Genomic DNA, 19,726 nt, shown 5'->3' on the forward strand with positions numbered 1-19,726 from the left:
AATATTAAAAATCTTCAACTTACAACTGGAACTGATCTTGGTAAATCAACGAAAGGTTAAAACATATACTGGGAAAAGATATATAAATTAGATTAGTGATTTTAATCATCAATCCATATGTTTTTTAATGGTGTTGCCAAATAAATGGCGAACAACTATAGGTGCCCAAATTCACAATCATTATACTAATGCTATTTTATGGTGGAGCAGTGGAAGACATATCACAGGTGGATAATCTGTTATGATAATCTGATCAATTCAAAACTGTGAGTTCATTTCTGCCATTAAATGAAAATGTAAAACTGATTACTACCCAAATATCACTGGTCAAAAAAGAGAGTTAAAAACAGAGGGAAAGAAAAATGTGGTGTAAGGATCATGGTCCCCTTATATCTTGTGTGTAGATATAGCCTGTATGATCAACCATGGACCTTCTAATCAAACACTCTTCGCTTTCTAACGCAGAGCACGATCCATCATTGTTTATGCTTGGCTCCTACTGCGAAAACAGAAACAAAGACATTAACTTGCAATCTTCCATAGTAATAAGTCAAATTTACTTTTTTCTTCTTATGAGAGACTAGAAATACAAACTCACTGGTGATGATCCCATCGGAATGTATGAAAATGGTTCTTATGGTATAAATTCTGGTCTGGTGGTGGCTGAAATAGGCCAGGATTTTTGCAAATGAGAGTTGAGGAAATAGCACTATCATAAAGAAAGTAAGCTTCTTTGCTATTTTCTTGCTCAAGACAGGAAGAACTTGTGAAGATAAATAGAGGTGATGGAAAGGTTTGCTACCTGTCGTATGTAATTGTAGCAGTATATTGAGAAGTGAGACTGGCTTGGGATAGAGAGTAAATCTCCATAAATGAGCATTGAAATCATGCAGCGAAAAGTCAAAGCATTACGTTGCCATTTGCCGATGACCACCTGGGGTCAATGCTTTCTATTTCTTTTTCCTCCCTAGGGAACATCGCAATTTAGAGACATCGCTGAGGACTATGTTTTCCTCGTCCTTTCCTCTTTCTTTTCTGATGATGCGGTCAAGGGGTTGCCAAAGTGTGATGAGAAGCTAGTTAGCTAGCTGTACTTGCTGTGTCTGATAAGGATCATATGTTCCCTTACCTGTGATAGACACCTATCAATCTGGGGCATGGTTATCTAGCTGTGTTTGATAAGGGTCATATGTTCCTTTATCCGAACAACAATGCTCTCTTTATCTCCGGATCAGCCTATCTAATAATAGACAATCCTAATGATTTCAGGTGTTGGGCCAGTAGGTGTATGCTTATAGTCTGTTTTCTGAAGTCTTGTCAATGCATGCCGAGTACTCCGTTTTTACCTCTGAAATCTTGAATCATCTTAGGGAGTGAAGGAGTCGGCAACAGTTACTGCGTACAAGGGGCACAACTCGAATTTCCAAGCTATTCTGTGAAATGTTGCTGACATTTGAACAAGGACTAGCCAGCGACCAGTAGCTGTATGGATTATCGTTTTTTTTCACATGAGCAGTGCCTGGTTGCAAATTTGGATTGAAAGAGAAGAGGCACTCCGTCAACGGAGTAATTTTCACCGAGATAAGGTTGTTGTGCAGTTCTACTCGCTTTTTGAAAAGAATGAATTGACAACATTGTGGCACAGAGTAGAGGGGAGGAGGGGCAACTGGCAAGAGAGAAATGGCCGATGTTACATCCAATGAACCAAACACACACTACAGTAGCTTCATTTCATATACTGTGAGCTTGCGGTTTTTGCTTTGTATGTATAAACGTTGTACAAATGCACATGTGCTTGTGATTTGAGCAATGCTCCGATGAGTAACATTGTTTTTTATGGCTGTTAACAGAATGAGATCATTTCTTGAGTTTTATGGGATCGTTGAAAAACCAGAAGGAATCATGGCCATCTTTATATTCTAAATCAAATATTATTCTCCAAGCAGAAATTAACCAGGGTCATCTTTAGTTATGCAACAGCCTAAAATATTCTAAATACCCTATAACCCAATCCGATGCCAGAATTATTGCTAACAACTAACAAAAGGAAGCACAAAAACATTTGCAGTTTGAAAGTTTTGTTATGGGAACTAAACATTTATGATCAAAATGTGCTGCAAATTCCTTAGAGAGAGGGAGAGAAGAAGAAGTTGGATAGAGATAGTGTTTATCTGTGCGTCTAGAATGTGTTTTTAAAATTTTTAAATTTTTTTATTTTAAATTAATATTTTTTATGTTATGGTTTTAACATGTTTATATTAAAAATAAAAAATATATATTTTTAATATATTTTTAAATAAAAAGATTACTTTAAGAAACTAATCCATACCACAATTTAAAAAAAAAAAAAAAGCTTAGAGCTTGCATCAATGCCATAAATTTGGTCAAGAAGATGGATGGAGGAGGTAATAAGCCCTGGGAAATAATGGAGTGCACAGAGGACAGAAGTGACATTATCACTGTGGATGAGGAGACATGTTCCATCCTCCGAGTTCCTAGAAAATGTGTCTAAAGATTTTATCTCCTGATAATAAGATACCAAGTAACCACCAAACATCTGCTGCGGGATATGTTCTGATTGTCTTGCAGCTTTCATTGGTTCTACGGGTATTTGATATTTGATAGTGTGGTTAAAATATATTTTTTTAATTTAAAATTTTATTTATTTTAAATTGTTTTTTTTAGTTTTTTTAGATTATTTTATACTATTAATATAAAAAATAAATTTTAAAAATATTACTTTAATATATTTTCAAACAACAAATTTCAAAACTTTCAAACATATTTCGTTGACTCATTATCCAAAGTTTTTTTTTAAAAAAAACCCTATTTTAGTGGTAAATCCTGGTTTTTTAAATTTCCTTTCCTTTGCCATCATGGTGGGGCACTATCACGGCTATATATTGTTCGTTTTTTGCATGTGTGCGAGAAAGTTGTTCTTATTTCCTTGCCGTCGTGATATTGTTTCTTTTTTTTATATAATTAATTAGGGTATGTTTGTAATTATAATAATATTTGTGATTTAAAATATTTTTTATTTAAAAATATATTAAAATAATATTTTTTTATTTTTAAAAATTATTTTTAATATTAACACATTAAAACAATTTGAAAATATAAAATTTAAGAGAATATAGTTTCTATAGTATTTCTAAACAGATTCTTACACTGTTGAGATATGAAATGAGAGTAATAAAAGATTCAAAGCTATAATTTTACAAATTTTAGTGCTTTCCAATTTGTTTTTATTATTGGAGTTTCTATGTCTCCATTGTTTTCTTAATTAATTATCTCTATTTTTATTTTTATTTTTATTTTTATTTTTATTTTTATTTTTTATTTTGAGTGTTCTTTTTTCAATTAAGTATTTAAATTATTAATTTTTTTATTATCCGTATGAGAGAAATGGAAACATATCATATTTATTAATTACTACGAAACCTACCACTCACAAAAATGAGTAAAAATGAAAAAAAAAAGAAATTTTTTTTTTTTGGGAGGAGAAACGACCATAATTCCAGGTTGATTCTGGAAAGAAAAAAAATGATACTTAAAAAAAAAAAACTTTGTTGTCAAGAAAAAAAAAAGAAATAAAAGAAAACCTTTCAGCTCCAAACTCCAAAAATAAGAGAAACAAGGCCCAAATGGATCCATATGAGACCCGTAGATAATTCATTCAAAAAGGGCCAACACTGCCACTACACTACAGACTGCATCGGGCCCTTCTTCTTCAAAAATCTGGATTGAGTCACGCATCATCATCATCATCATGTGTCAAAAACTTTCGCAATTCCCAAAAAAAAAAAGCGTTTCCTTTTATAAATTGGATACAGATCTCAGTTTCTTTTACGAAATTCATTCAACCATTTCCCTCATTTTTCTCGGGGTTCTTTGCAAAGTAGACGAATACTACTGAAGACAGAGAAGAAGATGGTGCTGCCGATGGGATTGAGTGTGCAGTGCATAATGGATTTGGTGGTGGCAGGGATTTCCTTGGTGATTGGTTTGGGTTTTTTCGCTTTCATTGCTTCCATTCTTTGTTCTGCTGTTTTCATTTACAACGTCAAGCATGTCTCTTGATTCGTCTCTCCACCATCCAATGGTACTATTACCCCCACCCCCACCCCCACCTCTCTGTTCATCCATTAGGGCTTTTCCTTTTCTCAATTCCTCTGGGTTTTAGACTTCTAATTTCATGGATTTTATTACTTTATTTTGTTCCAATCACATCATGCAAGATAAATAAATAAACCCAGATGGCAGATAGCATAGCACTGCACTTTAATTTAGTTAAAAGCCATAGAATTAGCAGTAGTTAGCATCCTGAGGATTATCGTCCTCGGTTACACAACTCCAAATAATCTAAAATTAGGCTGCCTAAGCATAAGAGAAGACTGGAGTGGGAGATCCTGATTTTTGGGGTTTGTTATTAATAATATTTCAAGTTTAATTTGTTATTTATTTCTTGATTTCTTGAGTTTGGGTTGCATTCATTTTCAAAAATGTTATTTTCATTTATTCTATATGGGACAAACTATATAAGCCCCCTTCCTTCTCTCTCTCTCTCTGTTTTTTTTTTTTTTTCCCGAGATCACCTTTTACGTACATTTTTTCCTAACAGCATAATTTTAAACATATTGATGAAAATAAATTACTTAAATTTTTTACCTTCTATTGTTTAGGTGTTTCTACTTTCTAATGAAGCGTTGCGGATACAATGTTGATGACTTGTTTCTTGCTGAAGCTGCTGCTTTGTGACTGTTGTAGGCATGAGCGGCACAGCGACAGAGTGCAGTTGTGTTCTTGCCTTGACGCACTTGTATTTATCAAAGATTTCTGTAATTCCTCGTGTTTAATAATAAAGGATAAATTTGGTTAATTCCCTCTTCAACTGTTGTGTTCATCTTGTTTACTGCCAATTTGTTTGGTATATGCATTTTCTGCCCAGCATGTTCTTGAAAACGGAAGGGCATAGCTGTGCTTTTTGCATGGATCAGACTTGTGATCTGATTTTTATTTTTATTTTTTTGAACTCCCTACTTTAATGGCTTGTCTTATGCTCAAACCATGTCAAAACACTTTTCATTATAAATAATACGGTCTCTGGCCAAATTACCTTATCTCTTCTGTTAAGATATAGGGTTACAATTTCATGTATCATATATGATATACCCTCAACCCCAGAAGAAAAGGGATCAGGTTTGGTCGATCAAGAATCAAAGTCAAGCAGATTGCAATCTCAAAGACAAGCTAAGCTAGCATAACCTGAGCTAAGCATAACTCACCTGGACTTGCCTCGTTTCTGATTTTTGCTTTACCTTGTCCAGCAGTGTTATGACGAACCGCGTTTATTTCAACCCCAGCATTGACTGTTCCTTCCTTTGCCTTCAGTTCAAATTTTGTGATTAATAGCAAAAGGCAGTGAAAATCTGGAATTGCGCTATTGACTACATGAATTCACATCCATAGACAAACTCTGCACTGACTCCTTTATGTTCAGTCACAGGTTGTTCTACTTATAAGCTGAGGATTTGGTCCAAATTTGAGCTTTGAGATTTCTCTTTCCAGAACAATCATCGTATATATGCCTCTCCACTATAGGGAGATGTAATACTAGCAAAACCTTCAACTCAAAATGGAACACAGATCATCATCACTATCACCAGAACAAAATCAACCCAAAAAATAAACACTCTAGAACGACAATAGCAAAGTGAATTGAATTAAAATTATCTCTTGCTATTCTTTTTTCTTGAGTACACCATCCCTTTAATCCCATCAGGATCTGCCACAAACCCCAAAGGCCTGTAAAACCCGAGAACCCGAGGCTCCGAATACAAAGCGATATTAATAATACCCTTCTCTAACAACTCCTCCATCAACCTCTCCATTACAGCTTTCCCTAACCCAATCCCTTGAAAAGATGGGTCAACCACAACATCCCAAATAATAGCATTGAAAACACCATCACCGGTTGCTCTAGCAAATGCAACTGGCTTCTGGGTCTTCTTGTACTCCACCCACAAAAGAGAGTTTGTGTTCTCCAACGCCAGCCTGATCTTTTGCGGGTCCCGTCTGGGGAATCCAACCGCTACGAAGACCTTGTTGAGGTGGTCCAAATTGAGGTCTGCAATCTTGCGGTGGAGGTTGAAGCCTCGGGATTCCAGGTCCTCGTCGGAGATGGAGAATTTGTTGGTTATGGCGGTTGAAATGGTGGCATTTAGTGGAGGGAGGGGATGGGAGGTTTTGAGATGGAGAGGAGGGAGTGGAGTGGAGGTTAGGCCCCGTAAAGGAAACATTTTATTTCTTTCTTTTGTTTCAATTTGGAGTATTCTTTCGAGATTTTGCAGCTCAGGGAGGGTTTCTCCGGCTTCCGTTTTTTATTAAAAGGATGTTGAATTTTGGTGTGTTGGGTGGAATATGTGGTTGTTATTGACCGTTATCTTCCTAGTAGTTTGCGCGGGATAATATCGTCAGTCCGGTGCGGTAAAATCTTAACGGGTGAGGTTTAACCCAAAAGTGCTTTGGGCTTTGAAGAAGTTCGGAGCCTAATCCTATATCACCTTGAGCCCAAGTATACTCCTGAAGTTCACAGCTGTCTCTTTCTGAAGAAAAACATTTTAAGCAAAATGCATTCTCTTGGTTTATATAGTTAGTTGAGGATGGAACTTTCTCCACTGCAAGATAGAGGAAGTTAACCTTCATATCTATTCTTTTTTTAAAAATAATTGTACATATTATTTTAATCTATTTTTAAATAAAAAATACTTTAAAAAATAACCGCAACCACATTTCCAAACACGCATATCCTAAAATAATAATTAGTAAACTAAATTTTAGCGGGTATTTAAGAGTAAGGTAGTGATTATTTTTCAGAGTGTTTTTCATTCGGAAATATATCAAAATGATATTTTTTTATTTTTAATATTAAAATATTAAAATAATTTAAAAAAATAATTTTAAATCTTAATTTTTGCCCTACCCGTTTGTCTGAAACGCAATACCAAAGATTAGTCAGTGGAAAGTCGAAGGTTAAGAAGCATCGTTTTTTTCGCCCAACCATCTCAACTACCAATCGGTTGTCTCTAATATGCTTGACGACACACACCTGCTCTCTGTGATGGTTTTGTGTGGAATGAAAATATTATATAATATGATTGCTAATGTGACAAACTATAGTATAAAGTATCTACCAAGAAAAACACTTATATTCTATAGCATAAAGTGGTGTGCTCAGAAGTTGGAAGTGTGTTTAGTATTGCGGTTCCTATTGTGGTTGTGGTTTGAAAAAAATTATTTTATAAAAAGTATTTTTAGTTGAAGTTGATTTGAAAAAATATATATTTGGTTAAAACTGTGGTTGAAATTGAGGTTGAGTAAAAAGTAATTTTAATGTGTTTGATTAATAATATTTTTGAAATTAAAGTTATAAAATAATTTTAAAAATATATATATCAATATTGATGGTTTTTAATTTAAATATTGTAGATTTAACTATTCTTATTACATCATGAAATAAATAATATTTTATATAAAATATTTTTTATTATTCCATTAAACTATCTACAATTCCATTACGTATGAAATACATCCGACAAGAACTACAGTTTCCATGATTTTTTGAGCGTGCAATAAAATTAGGTAAAATATTATCAGGAATAAAATTGAGATTACAGTACGAGTAAATTTAATTCACCTTAAACTAATTTTTTAAAAAAACAAAAAAAAATATTGTTCACGTTCATGTGAACAGTGCGAGTGAAATCAATTAACTGCATTGGTTTTTCGGAAAAAAAAACTATTCACGTGAATAGTGCGAGTGAATTAAATTCACTCGTACTGTTCACTTTAATGAACAGTGCGACAGTAGAGCATTGCTCCACTGTTCAGTGGTTCTCCCCTACGAGAAGCAGCAAAATGTTGTTTCTACAAAACCTGCAGCACAACTGCAAAATTGATGGATCCTACCATCATAAATCACTTTTTTTAAACCAAATAATAATATATATGGCTACATTTGAACTTCAATCACAATCACACTACCAAACAACCTCGTTTGCCAAAACTACTTATCGTTCTAGCAATATTTGCCTATTTCGTCACATTATTTCTAGGTTCTAACATGTTTGCATTCGTAACCTCGTATGTCACTGACATTGAGTTATAAAGGACATAACACAACAACAAACGTGTTAATAATCATGGGTTATTCTTTATGTTATAATTTTTATGTGATCATGTACCATTAATTTTCCAAGAAGAAAGAAATTGTTTCATGTTCAAGAATTTATTCCCCAATCAATCTTTAATTGATTGATATTTGAGATCAAACATTAGTTCTTCGTGCTTAATATTCGATTAAATTGGACTAATAAAAAAATGGTTTCTTAGAAACTTTCTGAAACACCACCATACATTTCTTTCATTAAATGCTTGCAACATCAAATGGGTTCCCCTCATAGACAATAAGTATTTATTTTTGTATCAAGTTGAGCATAAAAATGGAAAGCTCATCACACTCGAAGCAAGACCAAGATGTACAAAACAAAGAAACTGAGGAGGTTAAATGCAAATATGAAAGAGTTCATCCATTTGAAAATCAAGCCAACTAACCAGTCCACCCCACAGGTAAGAAAGACCGAACCGAAGCCTCCATGCTAGGAGCTATAAGAATTAAGAAAGATACCCAAATTTGATCCAATTCTTTCGTTTGGTGCTTCCAAACAAACAGCCGCGCTCCATTTTTCTGGGTTTCTTCTTGTCATTTTCAAGGTATATTTACTCCCACTTCTGAAAGTTTTCTTTCTGTAATTTATTTATCTTCGGATTTGATCATATCCATCTGGGTTTTCTTTCTTATGCCTTGCTGCTTTCTTCTTCTTTTTTTAATTGCCCTGTGTAGTTTTGCGAGATGTAACATCCTTCTTGTTGAATCTGTTTTATGCACTCACTCAACATTAATTGCCCATGTTGTTGTGCGAGACTTAGTTTTCGACCGTTGCATGTGTTGTTATGCAAAACTTGTTGAAATCTGGTTGGCTTCATTTAGGTTGCAAGTTCATGAGTAAGTTTACATTTATCTGGCTGAACTTCGTGGAGTAGCGGTCTTTTTAGTAATATCCGAAGGCACAAAGTTTTTTTTATTTTGTTGTTACTAAAGGTATAATTTTGAGAATGTAGGTAGTTGTCCTTTTTAATAATCGCATTTAGCCTTTTACCATCAATTTTTTATATGTTTTCTTCTAAGCTTTCTGGATATTTTTTCTTATGCAAACCAATTTTGAAAGTATGATTAAAGGTTTCCATCTGCCGAAACTGAATCCAATGTTTGAGCAGGAAACTTGATATGGCTCCCCTGACCAGAATTGGCCTAGCTGGCCTTGCTGTCATGGGTCAAAATCTTGCCCTCAATATTGCTGAGAAAGGATTTCCTATTTCTGTGTATAATCGGACCACCTTAAAAGTTGATGAGACAGTTGAACGAGCCAAGCAGGAGGGAGATCTTCCCTTATATGGTTTCCATGATCCTGAATCCTTTGTTAAGTCAATCCAAAAACCTCGTGTGATAATCATACTTGTTAAGGCCGGTGCCCCTGTCGACCAAACCATCAAAACACTGTCAGTTTACATGGAGAAAGGGGATTGTATCATAGATGGTGGTAATGAATGGTATGAGAACACTGAGAGGAGGGAGAAAGCCTTGGCTGAATTAGGTTTGCTTTATCTTGGAATGGGAGTTTCAGGTGGTGAAGATGGTGCTCGGCATGGACCATCTTTAATGCCAGGTGGTTCCTTTGAGGCCTACAAACACATAGAAGATATCCTTCTTAAGGTGGCTGCTCAAGTTCCTGATAGTGGTCCTTGTGTCACTTATATTGGCAAAGGAGGATCTGGCAATTTTGTTAAGATGGTTCACAATGGGATAGAATATGGTGATATGCAGCTGATTGCAGAGGCCTATGATGTTCTGAAATCAGTTGGGAAGCTCACCAACGAGGAACTATGCCAGGTTTTCTCTGAATGGAACAAGGGGGAGCTGCTGAGTTTCTTGATTGAGATCACTGCAGATATATTTGGAATTAAGGATGACAAGGGAGAAGGATATTTGGTCGACAAGGTATTGGATAAAACTGGCATGAAGGGTACTGGTAAGTGGACGGTTCAGCAAGCTGCTGAGTTGTCAGTTGCTGCTCCCACTATAGCGTCATCCTTGGATGGAAGATTCCTCAGTGGCCTGAAGGAAGAAAGAGTTGAAGCTGCAAAAGTCTTCAAATCAAGCGGCATCATAGACATGCTAGCTGACCAAGTCGTGGATAAGGAAAAATTGATCTATGATGTGAGACAAGCACTATATGTGTCCAAAATATGCAGCTATGCCCAGGGTATGAACTTGATACGTGCAAAGAGTGCTGAAAAGGGATGGGATTTGAAACTGGGGCAGTTAACAAGGATTTGGAAGGGTGGTTGCATTATCCGTGCTGTCTTCTTGGACCGTATTAAGAAGGCTTATGATAGAAACCCAAACCTGCCTAATCTTCTTGTGGATCCAGAATTTGCAAAAGAAATTATTGAGAGACAATCTGCTTGGAGAAGAGTTGTATCCATTGCTATCAACTCTGGTATCAGCACCCCTGGTATGTCTTCTAGCCTTGCGTATTTTGACACATACAGGAGGTCCAGGCTGCCTGCTAATTTAGTCCAAGCTCAACGAGATTATTTTGGAGCACATACATATGAGAGGATTGATATAGATGGATCCTTCCATACTGAGTGGTTTAAAATTGCTAAACAGTCAAAGATCTAAGTTTAGTTTTCTCTCAGTGGTAATGTAGTAATATGCCTTGGTGACTTGTTGTCATAAAACCTAATAATATTGCCTTTGTGGCTTAAAATGAGTATGTTTATTTTGTTGTCTTGCACCGATATTGTTTGGAACTCGGCTAGCAGGTTCAGCAGCCTTCCTGATTATTTTTTAAAGGATTCAACCTTCTACATAGATGACACTTCTGCAATATAATAAGATCATTCTATTTTCCTTTGGCTTCAAAATAGCTGTATTCCATTTGAATTATATGGTACATATCGCAGAATGCAAGCCTATACCAATTCATACACCTTGTGTCGATGCTTTTTCATTGATCATCCTTTTCTTTTAAAAAAGTTTAACTAAAATCGGTAGACCTTTGTATTTCTCTACGTTCTCAAAACACACAGGATTTTCTATATGTTCTGTCACTTGCGTCCTAGTAATGCAATTATGTCACAGCTGGGTTACTATGTCCTAGATGCCCTTAAAGTCCATTGGGTTAAAATACTGACTTTTGATTAGATTCATAGCTGCTACAAAGAGTGGTGAATTCCAGGGTGCACCCGCTCTTTCTTAAACCCAACGTAGATAGAGTACTACTCATACAATAATGGGTGGATTTTCATGAGACTACTGGTTTGTTGGCTTTAGGTGGCATTGTTTGCGACAGATTCCCTCGTGATATTTTTCATTGAGGTCTGAGGATTGCCACTTACCCCTTTGCCAAAAAAAAGCTTGTGAAAGGAGGAATTGAATCTAGTATCCTTCGATGCTTGGCAAATATTGTCAGCCATGTCATTCATTTGTCTGGCTATTTCGATTATCAATCATGAAGTACTAACTTAACTTCCTCCGGGAAGAATTTCTCTACGTCATTAAATCTTTTGGGTCGGAAGGTGGGGGTCACTGTTCTACTTTGTTTTCTTTACTTCTTCCCCTTGAAAAATAAAATAAAAAAATACATCGTGTTTGCTCATTTCTCGCCTCACAGGTTTTAAATCTGGAACTTCCTTTTTGTTGGCATTCCTTTTCTCCATTTCGTTATTTTAAGGATTAAATTCTTCTTTATTCTCAGTTCTTTTACCTCTAGTCTTGGTATGGAATCATGACACCCTCAATACTTGAACCAGTCTTGGTAAAACTATGTCTTAGTTTTACAACATGAACTTTCCTTTTCGTTATGCTATAAATAGAGTTAAATTTAATCTTTTTATTATTATTATTAACATGAATGTCTGGGTCGGCTTGCACGCACCTCAACCAATTCCACGGACCCTGAAGTTAACGACCATGTAAGCCTCCAGTAACCCTGAGGTTTGTGGGATTCGAACTGGTGACCTCTTGGGAGCAAACCTAGAGCCTAACCAGTTGAGCTATACCCCTCATGATTTAAATTTAATCTATTTTTGCAAATATTGCTTGTGGTTGCAATTCCATAGGGGGGTAGATTTTTGGTTCTTATGTTCCGGGGAGCTAAACTCGAACTTTCTGTTTGGGAACCGTTACATGTAGATATGGTAAGAGTTTTTGTGGGAACCATGTTCTTTGATCCCTAGGATCAGTAAGGGCTCCCTGCTGCTCTGTTACTATGTATACTACACCCAGAGAGAGACACGGCCGCACTCGGCACTTAGGCTGTGTGCGTGCCCTGAATCTTATTCTTCCTGGAGGAAGAAGTGAGTAATAAAGTCTTCGTGCATATATGTTACCCACGCAACAACACATTTGCATATTTCTAAAATCTACCTCAGCTTTGTAAACACCATTTACATTTCCAAGAGTCGAAGTTCACCTTTCTAGGAAAAGGGAGAGGGAGGGAGAGAGACCAACTTCACAGTGGAATTCTGGAATTCCGAAACAAAGTTAAAAAAGCATGGAGCGTGCTTTACTTGTAGCCATCTGAAGAACATCAGCGCATAAAAATTTGCTACATTTCTTGGAAAAATAAAAGACAGACACACACACGGGGAGAGAAAGAGAGGAAAACTAGAGTATATCTCTTATTCTAATGGTTCAAGTAGTTGATTTTCTTACCTTGGTTCCACTTTGCACATGATCATGACTAGCAGCACTGTTTGCCTTCAGCACTGATACTTCCTTTTTTACTGTGGTCCTTGCTCCATCTCTTCGCTTCACTTGCCTGTGAAGTTTTTCTTTCGATGAATATTTGGTAGTTGCATTCTTAAAAGGACCTTTGTTAATGCTTCCCTCGTTGATCCTGCATGGAAGTTCAGGATGACTTGGACCAGAAGAGGCATCTGAGGCCATAGAGTCATCACTCTCATAATTACCTTCTCTGCAATCACCTTGTTTATTCTTGCTATCATCATTATCATCATCGAAGTTGTTTTCTTTGATGGGGGAGGCAATATAGCTTGTCCACCCAGACTCACTGCCACTAGTCCCACTACACTCCTCTTCGCGTCCTAGGGTTTGGGAAAACTCCATTAGTATAGCTATCTGGAGGAGTAGAATGGAAAAGAATAGCACAACACAACAAACTTTGAAGAAGAGGTTGCAAGCAAGTGGCTAGAGAAGTGGTTATCGCATTCAATAACCAATATCACTTGGAAAATCACTTATATCTTTATCTCTCTGGCCCATAAACGATCAACCAAACGCAGCTTTCCACGCATAGAACAAAAGAGATCCCTCTCACAGGTACATCAAACCTTCATTGTTGAATTGTCAAGCAACTTTCACCACCTGTCAATCCTAGCATCATTATTTCTCTGCCTTGAATTACTAGAATACAGGTTAGGGAGATAAACAATGGGAATCAGTCTGATAAAATAGAGCAAAAATCCAAGTTCTTAAATTGATGAAGTGGGCAGGACTCTTGCTTATCAGACCTTTCTCCTGAGAAAATACCCCTTCCTTGTTTCCCTGACCATTTCATAAATAAAGAGCAGCTCTCAAGCTGGGCAATATAGATGTGCCCCACTCCACAAACACAAAGAGTGAATATGAGACCCATTTTAATAAATAGGCTATAACAGTCCCTGTTACTATGCCTATAAGTTCCACAACTTCAATCCTATGTCTTGTCATAGGCAACGAGGAGCAGCCTTTTCTTGTGTAAAATGCAGAGAACCCAACTATGTTTCGGCAGTTTGTATCAAGATGGATGGGATCAGGTTGGCAAAAGGTCTTTTTGATTTAGCTTCTCCTATCCTTATATTGCCATCACCAGTCTCTGCAAAAGTAGATTTATGTCTCTTGTCTTACTGGCTGACAATCCTAGGAGAATGTGACAGTAATTATTCTACTATGATTTGAGCATTGGTTTCGCCGATGGTCATCGAGCCTCTCGATTTGAATAATAAAAAAAAAAAAAGCAAATCAAACGGCCCTGATGACTATCGTTGTATCGATTCTAAAGTATCAGCATTGTAGCGACCACATGATGTACAGTGACATGGAAAGAAGCACAAGCAACAGCAGTCCTGCTAGTTGAAGAGTGCCTATTACTGTTTTGATTGACCCTGTTCCCTTCCCTTTGTCATTTTCGCAATTTCACCTTCCTGAATATGTGGCTGATGTAAGACACGCTATGGTTTTTCACTCTTGTTTCTCTCCTGTGTAATTATACTGATTAAGTGTGGCCGGCCCCTGCGTTATTTTCTCGTTGCTTCTCTTTATGGGGATTGCAATTTGACTCCTTCTGATTTTCGGGTTCCATGTGATAATATATACTTGGAAGTTTTCTTTGTAATAACAAGACAACATGGCTTTAGAGATTCATCCCTTTATCTGCATCATCTTTACTTGCACTGAAATACACTTCCGAGATTCCTATGAGACAAGGGTAGATAATGTATGGTTTATAACTTGCTCTGTGGTTTTGCTATCCTGGGATCATCATCTTGAATTCACAATTTTCTTGCTGGGCATTAAATGTATCGAGTTTAAGATTTCTTAACCTGTGGTGTTGGTTCTGATAGTGATTTAGGGAGAGGAGCAAGATCAATATGCTGCTGCGGTAGAAATGAGAATATTAGATTAGTAATTTCTCAGAAAATAACATTACTTGATATTCTGAGAGTGTATTCTACTTGAGGATGCTATTTCTGAAAAAGAAAAGGAAAACAATCCCTGCGTGTAATTTCTATCTAGCACATCATGCCTGGTGGACTTGATTTAACACAACGTTGAATCTAGAAATTTTGTCGGAGAAAACAAGTGCTGAGTTCAATTATAATCACATGATATGCTCCATGCTTTTATTATGAAATGCCAACTATCCGCGACCTGAAAATAATGTGTCTTCCATTTCATTTTAAAGCAGATTTGACATTTCTTTTCAATATGTTACATGATGTGATTCATCTTTGGGAAAACTGCCAGAACGGATTGTCAGACGTGGTTTTGATCGAAACAACCTATGATTGAATAGGATAGCAAGGATTAGACAAGCATTAATAGTTCAGACATAAAGTAGGTATTGTTTACAATGGTTTTGGAATCGCTTTTTAAAATGTATTTTGTTTAAGAATGTTTTAAAAAAATTATTTTTAAAAATTATTTTTAATATTAAAATGATTAATTATAAAATTTTAATTTTTTAAAAAATTAAAAATATTTTTTAAATGAAAAAAACAAACATATTTTTATATGATGATGAGTGTGATAAGGAGAGGAGTACCATCATCTTTCTTTCTTTCTTTCTTTTATTTTTGTATCGGAGAAATGAGATTTTTATTTAGTTTCGGACTAGTTTATTTGTCTGTGCTTTGTCACAAACCAAATCTTATTTTTTAAAAAAATTTATTAAAAGCACGAAGATTTTTTTGCAATGCTATAAACCCAAGCAATAAAATAAATCTTTTATCTTGGATCTTTCCCTGGTGTGAGTTTCCAATAAAATATATAAGAGAAACTTAAATGATCATTTTTTATTTAAAAAAAACTAATGTTGAACGATAAAATAAAAAAAATAAGGCAAAAAATAAAAGAGAATGTCAAGTCATGTAAACTTTTCAAACCAGTAACTCGGGATATGAGATCGAAAATATCATACATGAAAAAGCAGTGAAACTCAATTCTTAACAAATCTGACATTGAATGATGAATTATCACTATTATTATTCTCATCGTTATTATGATCGCCGCTACTAGTGTCACTATCATTACAACTATCATCATCACTACTATTATCAATAAGTAATATTATCATTATTATTATTATTATCATTAGTAGTAGTACTATTATCGTGATCACTATCATTATCATTATTACCATGATTATTATTATTATTATTATTATTATTATTATTATTATTATTATTGCTAATATTATTGTTATAGTTATTATTAGCACCACAACAACTAATATTATCGTTATTTTTATTCTTATCATTATTATTATTACTGTTACAACTATAATTAATATTATTGTTGTTGTTGTTGCTGCTATTGTTATCACTATCACAATCACTATTATTATTATTATTATTATTACTATTGCTATTAATAACATTAATATTATTATTATTATTACTATTACTATTATTGTTGTTATTACCTTTAATATCATTATTATTAATATTATTATCACAATTATTATTATCATCACCACAATTATTGATATCGTAACCACTACAACTATCATAATAAACTAACAGCATTACTATTATTATCATTAATATCATTCCTATTATTATTATTACTATTATTATTAAAACTATTATTATTATTATTATTGAAATAAAAAAATCATAAACTTGATTTGAAGGTTAAAATTAAAAACCATAAAAATTTTGACAAAAGAAAAAATGAAACAAATAAAAAATCAAAAGAAAAGGGATCAAACTGAAATAAATATTATAATATTATAAAAAAAAATCATAAATTTGATTTGAAGGGTAAAATTAAAAACTATAAAACCTTTGACAAAAAAATCAAGTGAAAAAATAAGAAATCAAAAGTAGAATGATTGAATTGAAAAACATCATATAAATCAAAATTGAAGGACTAAATTGAAAAGAAAAAAAAATAAGAATGAAACAAGAAATTAAAAGTATGGGACTCGAATGAAAAAAATAAAGCATATGAGAAATTATAATTGAAGGACTAAATTGAAAAAAAACTTCTATAAAAAGAATAAGAATGAAATAAGACTTAAAATGATGAGGACTAAAATTGAATATCAAACAACAAAGAGGACAATGATGTACTTCAGTTGTCAAGAGAGAGAGAAAAAAGAAAAACAAAAACAAATAACCACCGACGATAATCCGATCACCACACGGCTACACGTGCCACTCACGTAGAAGAGGAGACGGTTGTGCATCCAATGAGATGGCAGATGATCAAATTAGGTCACCGAGTGACGTTACACATGCCACCTGAATGACGCGAACGCTCCAAACTCACTAGCTCGTTTGGAAGATGCGCCAACAGATCTCTAAATAAACAGTTGAAAAGAAACGTAAAAATACCAAAACACCCCTTATGAACCCGCTAGTTACACAAAATACTAGTGTGAAAAATACTAAAATACTCCCAAAGACAAAGCTTTTTTTTTTTTTTTAATCTTTTCTAATGTTAAAAACGTGCTTTCACTGTGCATGAATCATGAAAAAACCATAAACACCCTTGCCTAGTAGCTCAATGAATTTTTGATTTCGATGACAAAGAAGTATTTTTACTGTTAAAAAACTTTTGAAAGTCAAGAACGCCTTTGGTGAATAGTTATAAATTTTGTTGATTATGAAAGTAAGAAAATATTTTTACTGTATAAAAAACAGAAAAGATATATACATCTCTAAATAATTTTTTAATGATTAATTAGCCAATAGAAAAGACGAACAACCCTCTGTTTCAAGACATCAATGTTTTTTTAGAAAATAAAAAATTAATTTTACTTTAGCAATACACACTGAAACTATGTGTATAGTTACTGCGAAACTCCCACGCCGGTTTTCTTTTAATCCAACTGTGGAGAGACCTGCTCAGGCAAGGCAGCATCCGTGTTATGTTTTTCATGTCCTGTCAGCTTGATTTGTTATTCTCGCCGCCATAACAGTTTTTTTTCGTTTTTCTTTTATTAGAGTTTAACATATGTAAGACTCCAGCATGAGATAATTTGACAGAGTTATAAGTTCACTGGTATGCTGTTTTGTGCTTGATTAGTTTTTCTTTATTTCAATGCTTGGAAACCCCAGAATCCCTAATTAATTCTGGTTTGGCTCCATGTAAAATCCTCAAAGTGCATCACCCGCCTAGGCGGGCAATTCACCTATTGATGCAAGTTTATGAACTGGGAATGAATGGAGTCAAGAGATTTGTTAAGAACAGCCGATTGGGGTCAAGGATTCTTCTGAAAGGATTAATCAGAAAGCGGGGGTTTGTGCCTAATTGCAGTTCATAATTTGAATTTCTTGGAGATATAATATCCTGTTTGTTTTTGCGTTTTAAAAATGCTTTTGAAAAAAATTATTTTTATTTTTATTTTTTTTTGTTTCAAATTAATATATTTTGATGTTTTTAGATCATTTTAATGCACTAATATCAAAAATAATTTTTTAAAAATAAAAAAATATATTATTTTAATATATTTCTGAGTAAAAAATACTTTAAAAAATAATCATAATCACACTCCCAAACATATTCTTCTTGAATTGGGGTTGTCTTCTTGCTTGATTCTTTGTTTCTGTTCTTTTCTCTCTCTCTCTCTACATGCTTAGTCACCTTTTTTTTTTCCCCTTTTTTTTTTGGTTATGAATCAACCAAATAAATGATTTTTAGGTTTCATTTGGATTTTGATAATGAAAAACGTGACTTTCCCGTGTTTTTTTTCACAGATTTTCTACATGTATTTGGACACGATACCTTTAAGGAAAAGACTAGTTACATGCCCCGCGCGATGTCGCGGGTCAATTATTTTTTGCATTTCATAAAAATTTAAGATTTAAAAGTATTAGGTTTTTTTGCAAAGTTATACCCAAGAGTTTTAGGTTTAGTTGCAACGCCTAATCCAATAGTAATATTTATAATATTAATAATAACATTAAACTTGCATGGTCTAAATGTAAGTGGGTTTGACTGTAATACTAGACCCAATAGCATTGGATGTGGGTCTAGCTGCAAGGTCGTGTAATAAATGTGTGATAATTAAATAGATTAGTTAAAAAAAAAACAAAGAAAAAAAACCAACAGGAAAATAAAAACTAATGAAGAAAAATAAAAAAAAAATATGAATTAACTGGGTTAACCCTTCAAACCAGGTTAACCCGTCATACCTTGAATTCGCATCGTGAAAGTTTGATAATTAAGAAGGAAAAAAAAAACAAACTAATGGGTTAACCCAGAATTAACTGGGCTAACTCGTCAAATCAGGTTAACCTGTCAAACCCGGAATCCGTGTCATGAAAGTTTGATAACTAAATAGAAAAAAAATTAATATTAACAATTTAAATTAAACAAAAAAAATTAATTAAAAAAAACAAAAGGATGAGCCTTTTCACTGTGGACTGCACTGTGCAGTCCACAATCAAATGCATAAAAACAACAACAAAAAAAACTTAAGGCATCAGCCGAGAACTAATTAGAAAAAAAATTTAATATTAATAAACTAAATTAATTAAAAAGAAAAAAAAACCTCTAAGAAGAAAAAAAACTAAATAGAAAGAAATTTAACATTAACAAACTAAACTAAACGAAAAAAAATAATTAAAAAGAAAAAAAAAAGCAAAAAAAAAAAATTCAGGTTAACTCGTCAAACCAGGTTAACCCGTTAAACCCGGGATCCGTGTCGTGAATGTCTGGTAACTAAATAAAAAAAAGTGAACATTAACAAACTAAACTAAACAAAAAAAATTAATCAAAAAAAATTAAAAAAAAATCCGGGTTAACTCGTCAAACCATATTAACCCGTTAAACCTAGGATCTGTGTCATGAAAATCTGATAACTAAATA

The 19,726-nt window shown here is 34.1% G+C and overlaps 4 protein-coding genes across 5 annotated transcripts; 2 read left to right on the plus strand and 2 right to left on the minus strand.

Moving 5' to 3' along the window:
* Positions 1–3,668: 3,668 nt before the first annotated feature.
* On the plus strand, positions 3,669–4,879 carry LOC112328355 (uncharacterized). Of its 2 annotated transcripts, none has more exons than XM_024606292.2 (2): positions 3,669–4,102; positions 4,768–4,879. In XM_024606292.2, the coding sequence occupies exon 1, from the start codon at positions 3,931–3,933 to the stop codon at positions 4,078–4,080; it is 150 nt and encodes a 49-aa protein (XP_024462060.1). In that variant the 5' UTR covers positions 3,669–3,930; the 3' UTR covers positions 4,081–4,102; positions 4,768–4,879. The 2 variants fall into 2 exon arrangements, with proteins under 2 accessions (XP_024462060.1, XP_024462059.1); XM_024606291.2 differs by having other exon boundaries at positions 3,685–4,102; positions 4,683–4,879.
* A 745-nt stretch (positions 4,880–5,624) lies between these two features.
* Positions 5,625–6,422, minus strand: LOC7483916 (serotonin N-acetyltransferase 2, chloroplastic). The gene has a single exon (XM_002312331.4). The coding sequence runs from the start codon at positions 6,297–6,299 to the stop codon at positions 5,730–5,732; it is 570 nt and encodes a 189-aa protein (XP_002312367.2). The 5' UTR covers positions 6,300–6,422; the 3' UTR covers positions 5,625–5,729.
* Positions 6,423–8,487: 2,065 nt separating this feature from the next.
* LOC7485943 (6-phosphogluconate dehydrogenase, decarboxylating 1) lies at positions 8,488–11,057 on the plus strand. The gene is made up of 2 exons (XM_002311387.4): positions 8,488–8,772; positions 9,337–11,057. Exon 2 carries the CDS (start codon positions 9,347–9,349, stop codon positions 10,802–10,804), a length of 1,458 nt encoding a protein of 485 aa, XP_002311423.3. The 5' UTR covers positions 8,488–8,772; positions 9,337–9,346; the 3' UTR covers positions 10,805–11,057.
* A 1,763-nt stretch (positions 11,058–12,820) lies between these two features.
* Positions 12,821–13,255, minus strand: LOC7483917 (protein SOB FIVE-LIKE 1). Its single transcript, XM_024607003.1, has one exon. The coding sequence runs from the start codon at positions 13,253–13,255 to the stop codon at positions 12,821–12,823; it is 435 nt and encodes a 144-aa protein (XP_024462771.1).
* Positions 13,256–19,726: the final 6,471 nt, after the last annotated feature.

This window comes from Populus trichocarpa, chromosome 8 (genome assembly GCF_000002775.5).
Source record: "Populus trichocarpa isolate Nisqually-1 chromosome 8, P.trichocarpa_v4.1, whole genome shotgun sequence".
Taxonomy (NCBI): domain Eukaryota; kingdom Viridiplantae; phylum Streptophyta; class Magnoliopsida; order Malpighiales; family Salicaceae; genus Populus; species Populus trichocarpa.

What these genes read in the sequence shown, in the direction of transcription:
- LOC112328355 (XM_024606292.2), top strand. Translation starts at nt 3,931, where the DNA reads ATGGTGCTGCCGATGGGATTGAGTGTGCAGTGCATAATGGATTTGGTG.
- LOC7483916 (XM_002312331.4), bottom strand. Translation starts at nt 6,299, where the DNA reads ATGTTTCCTTTACGGGGCCTAACCTCCACTCCACTCCCTCCTCTCCAT.
- LOC7485943 (XM_002311387.4), top strand. Translation starts at nt 9,347, where the DNA reads ATGGCTCCCCTGACCAGAATTGGCCTAGCTGGCCTTGCTGTCATGGGT.
- LOC7483917 (XM_024607003.1), bottom strand. Translation starts at nt 13,255, where the DNA reads ATGGAGTTTTCCCAAACCCTAGGACGCGAAGAGGAGTGTAGTGGGACT.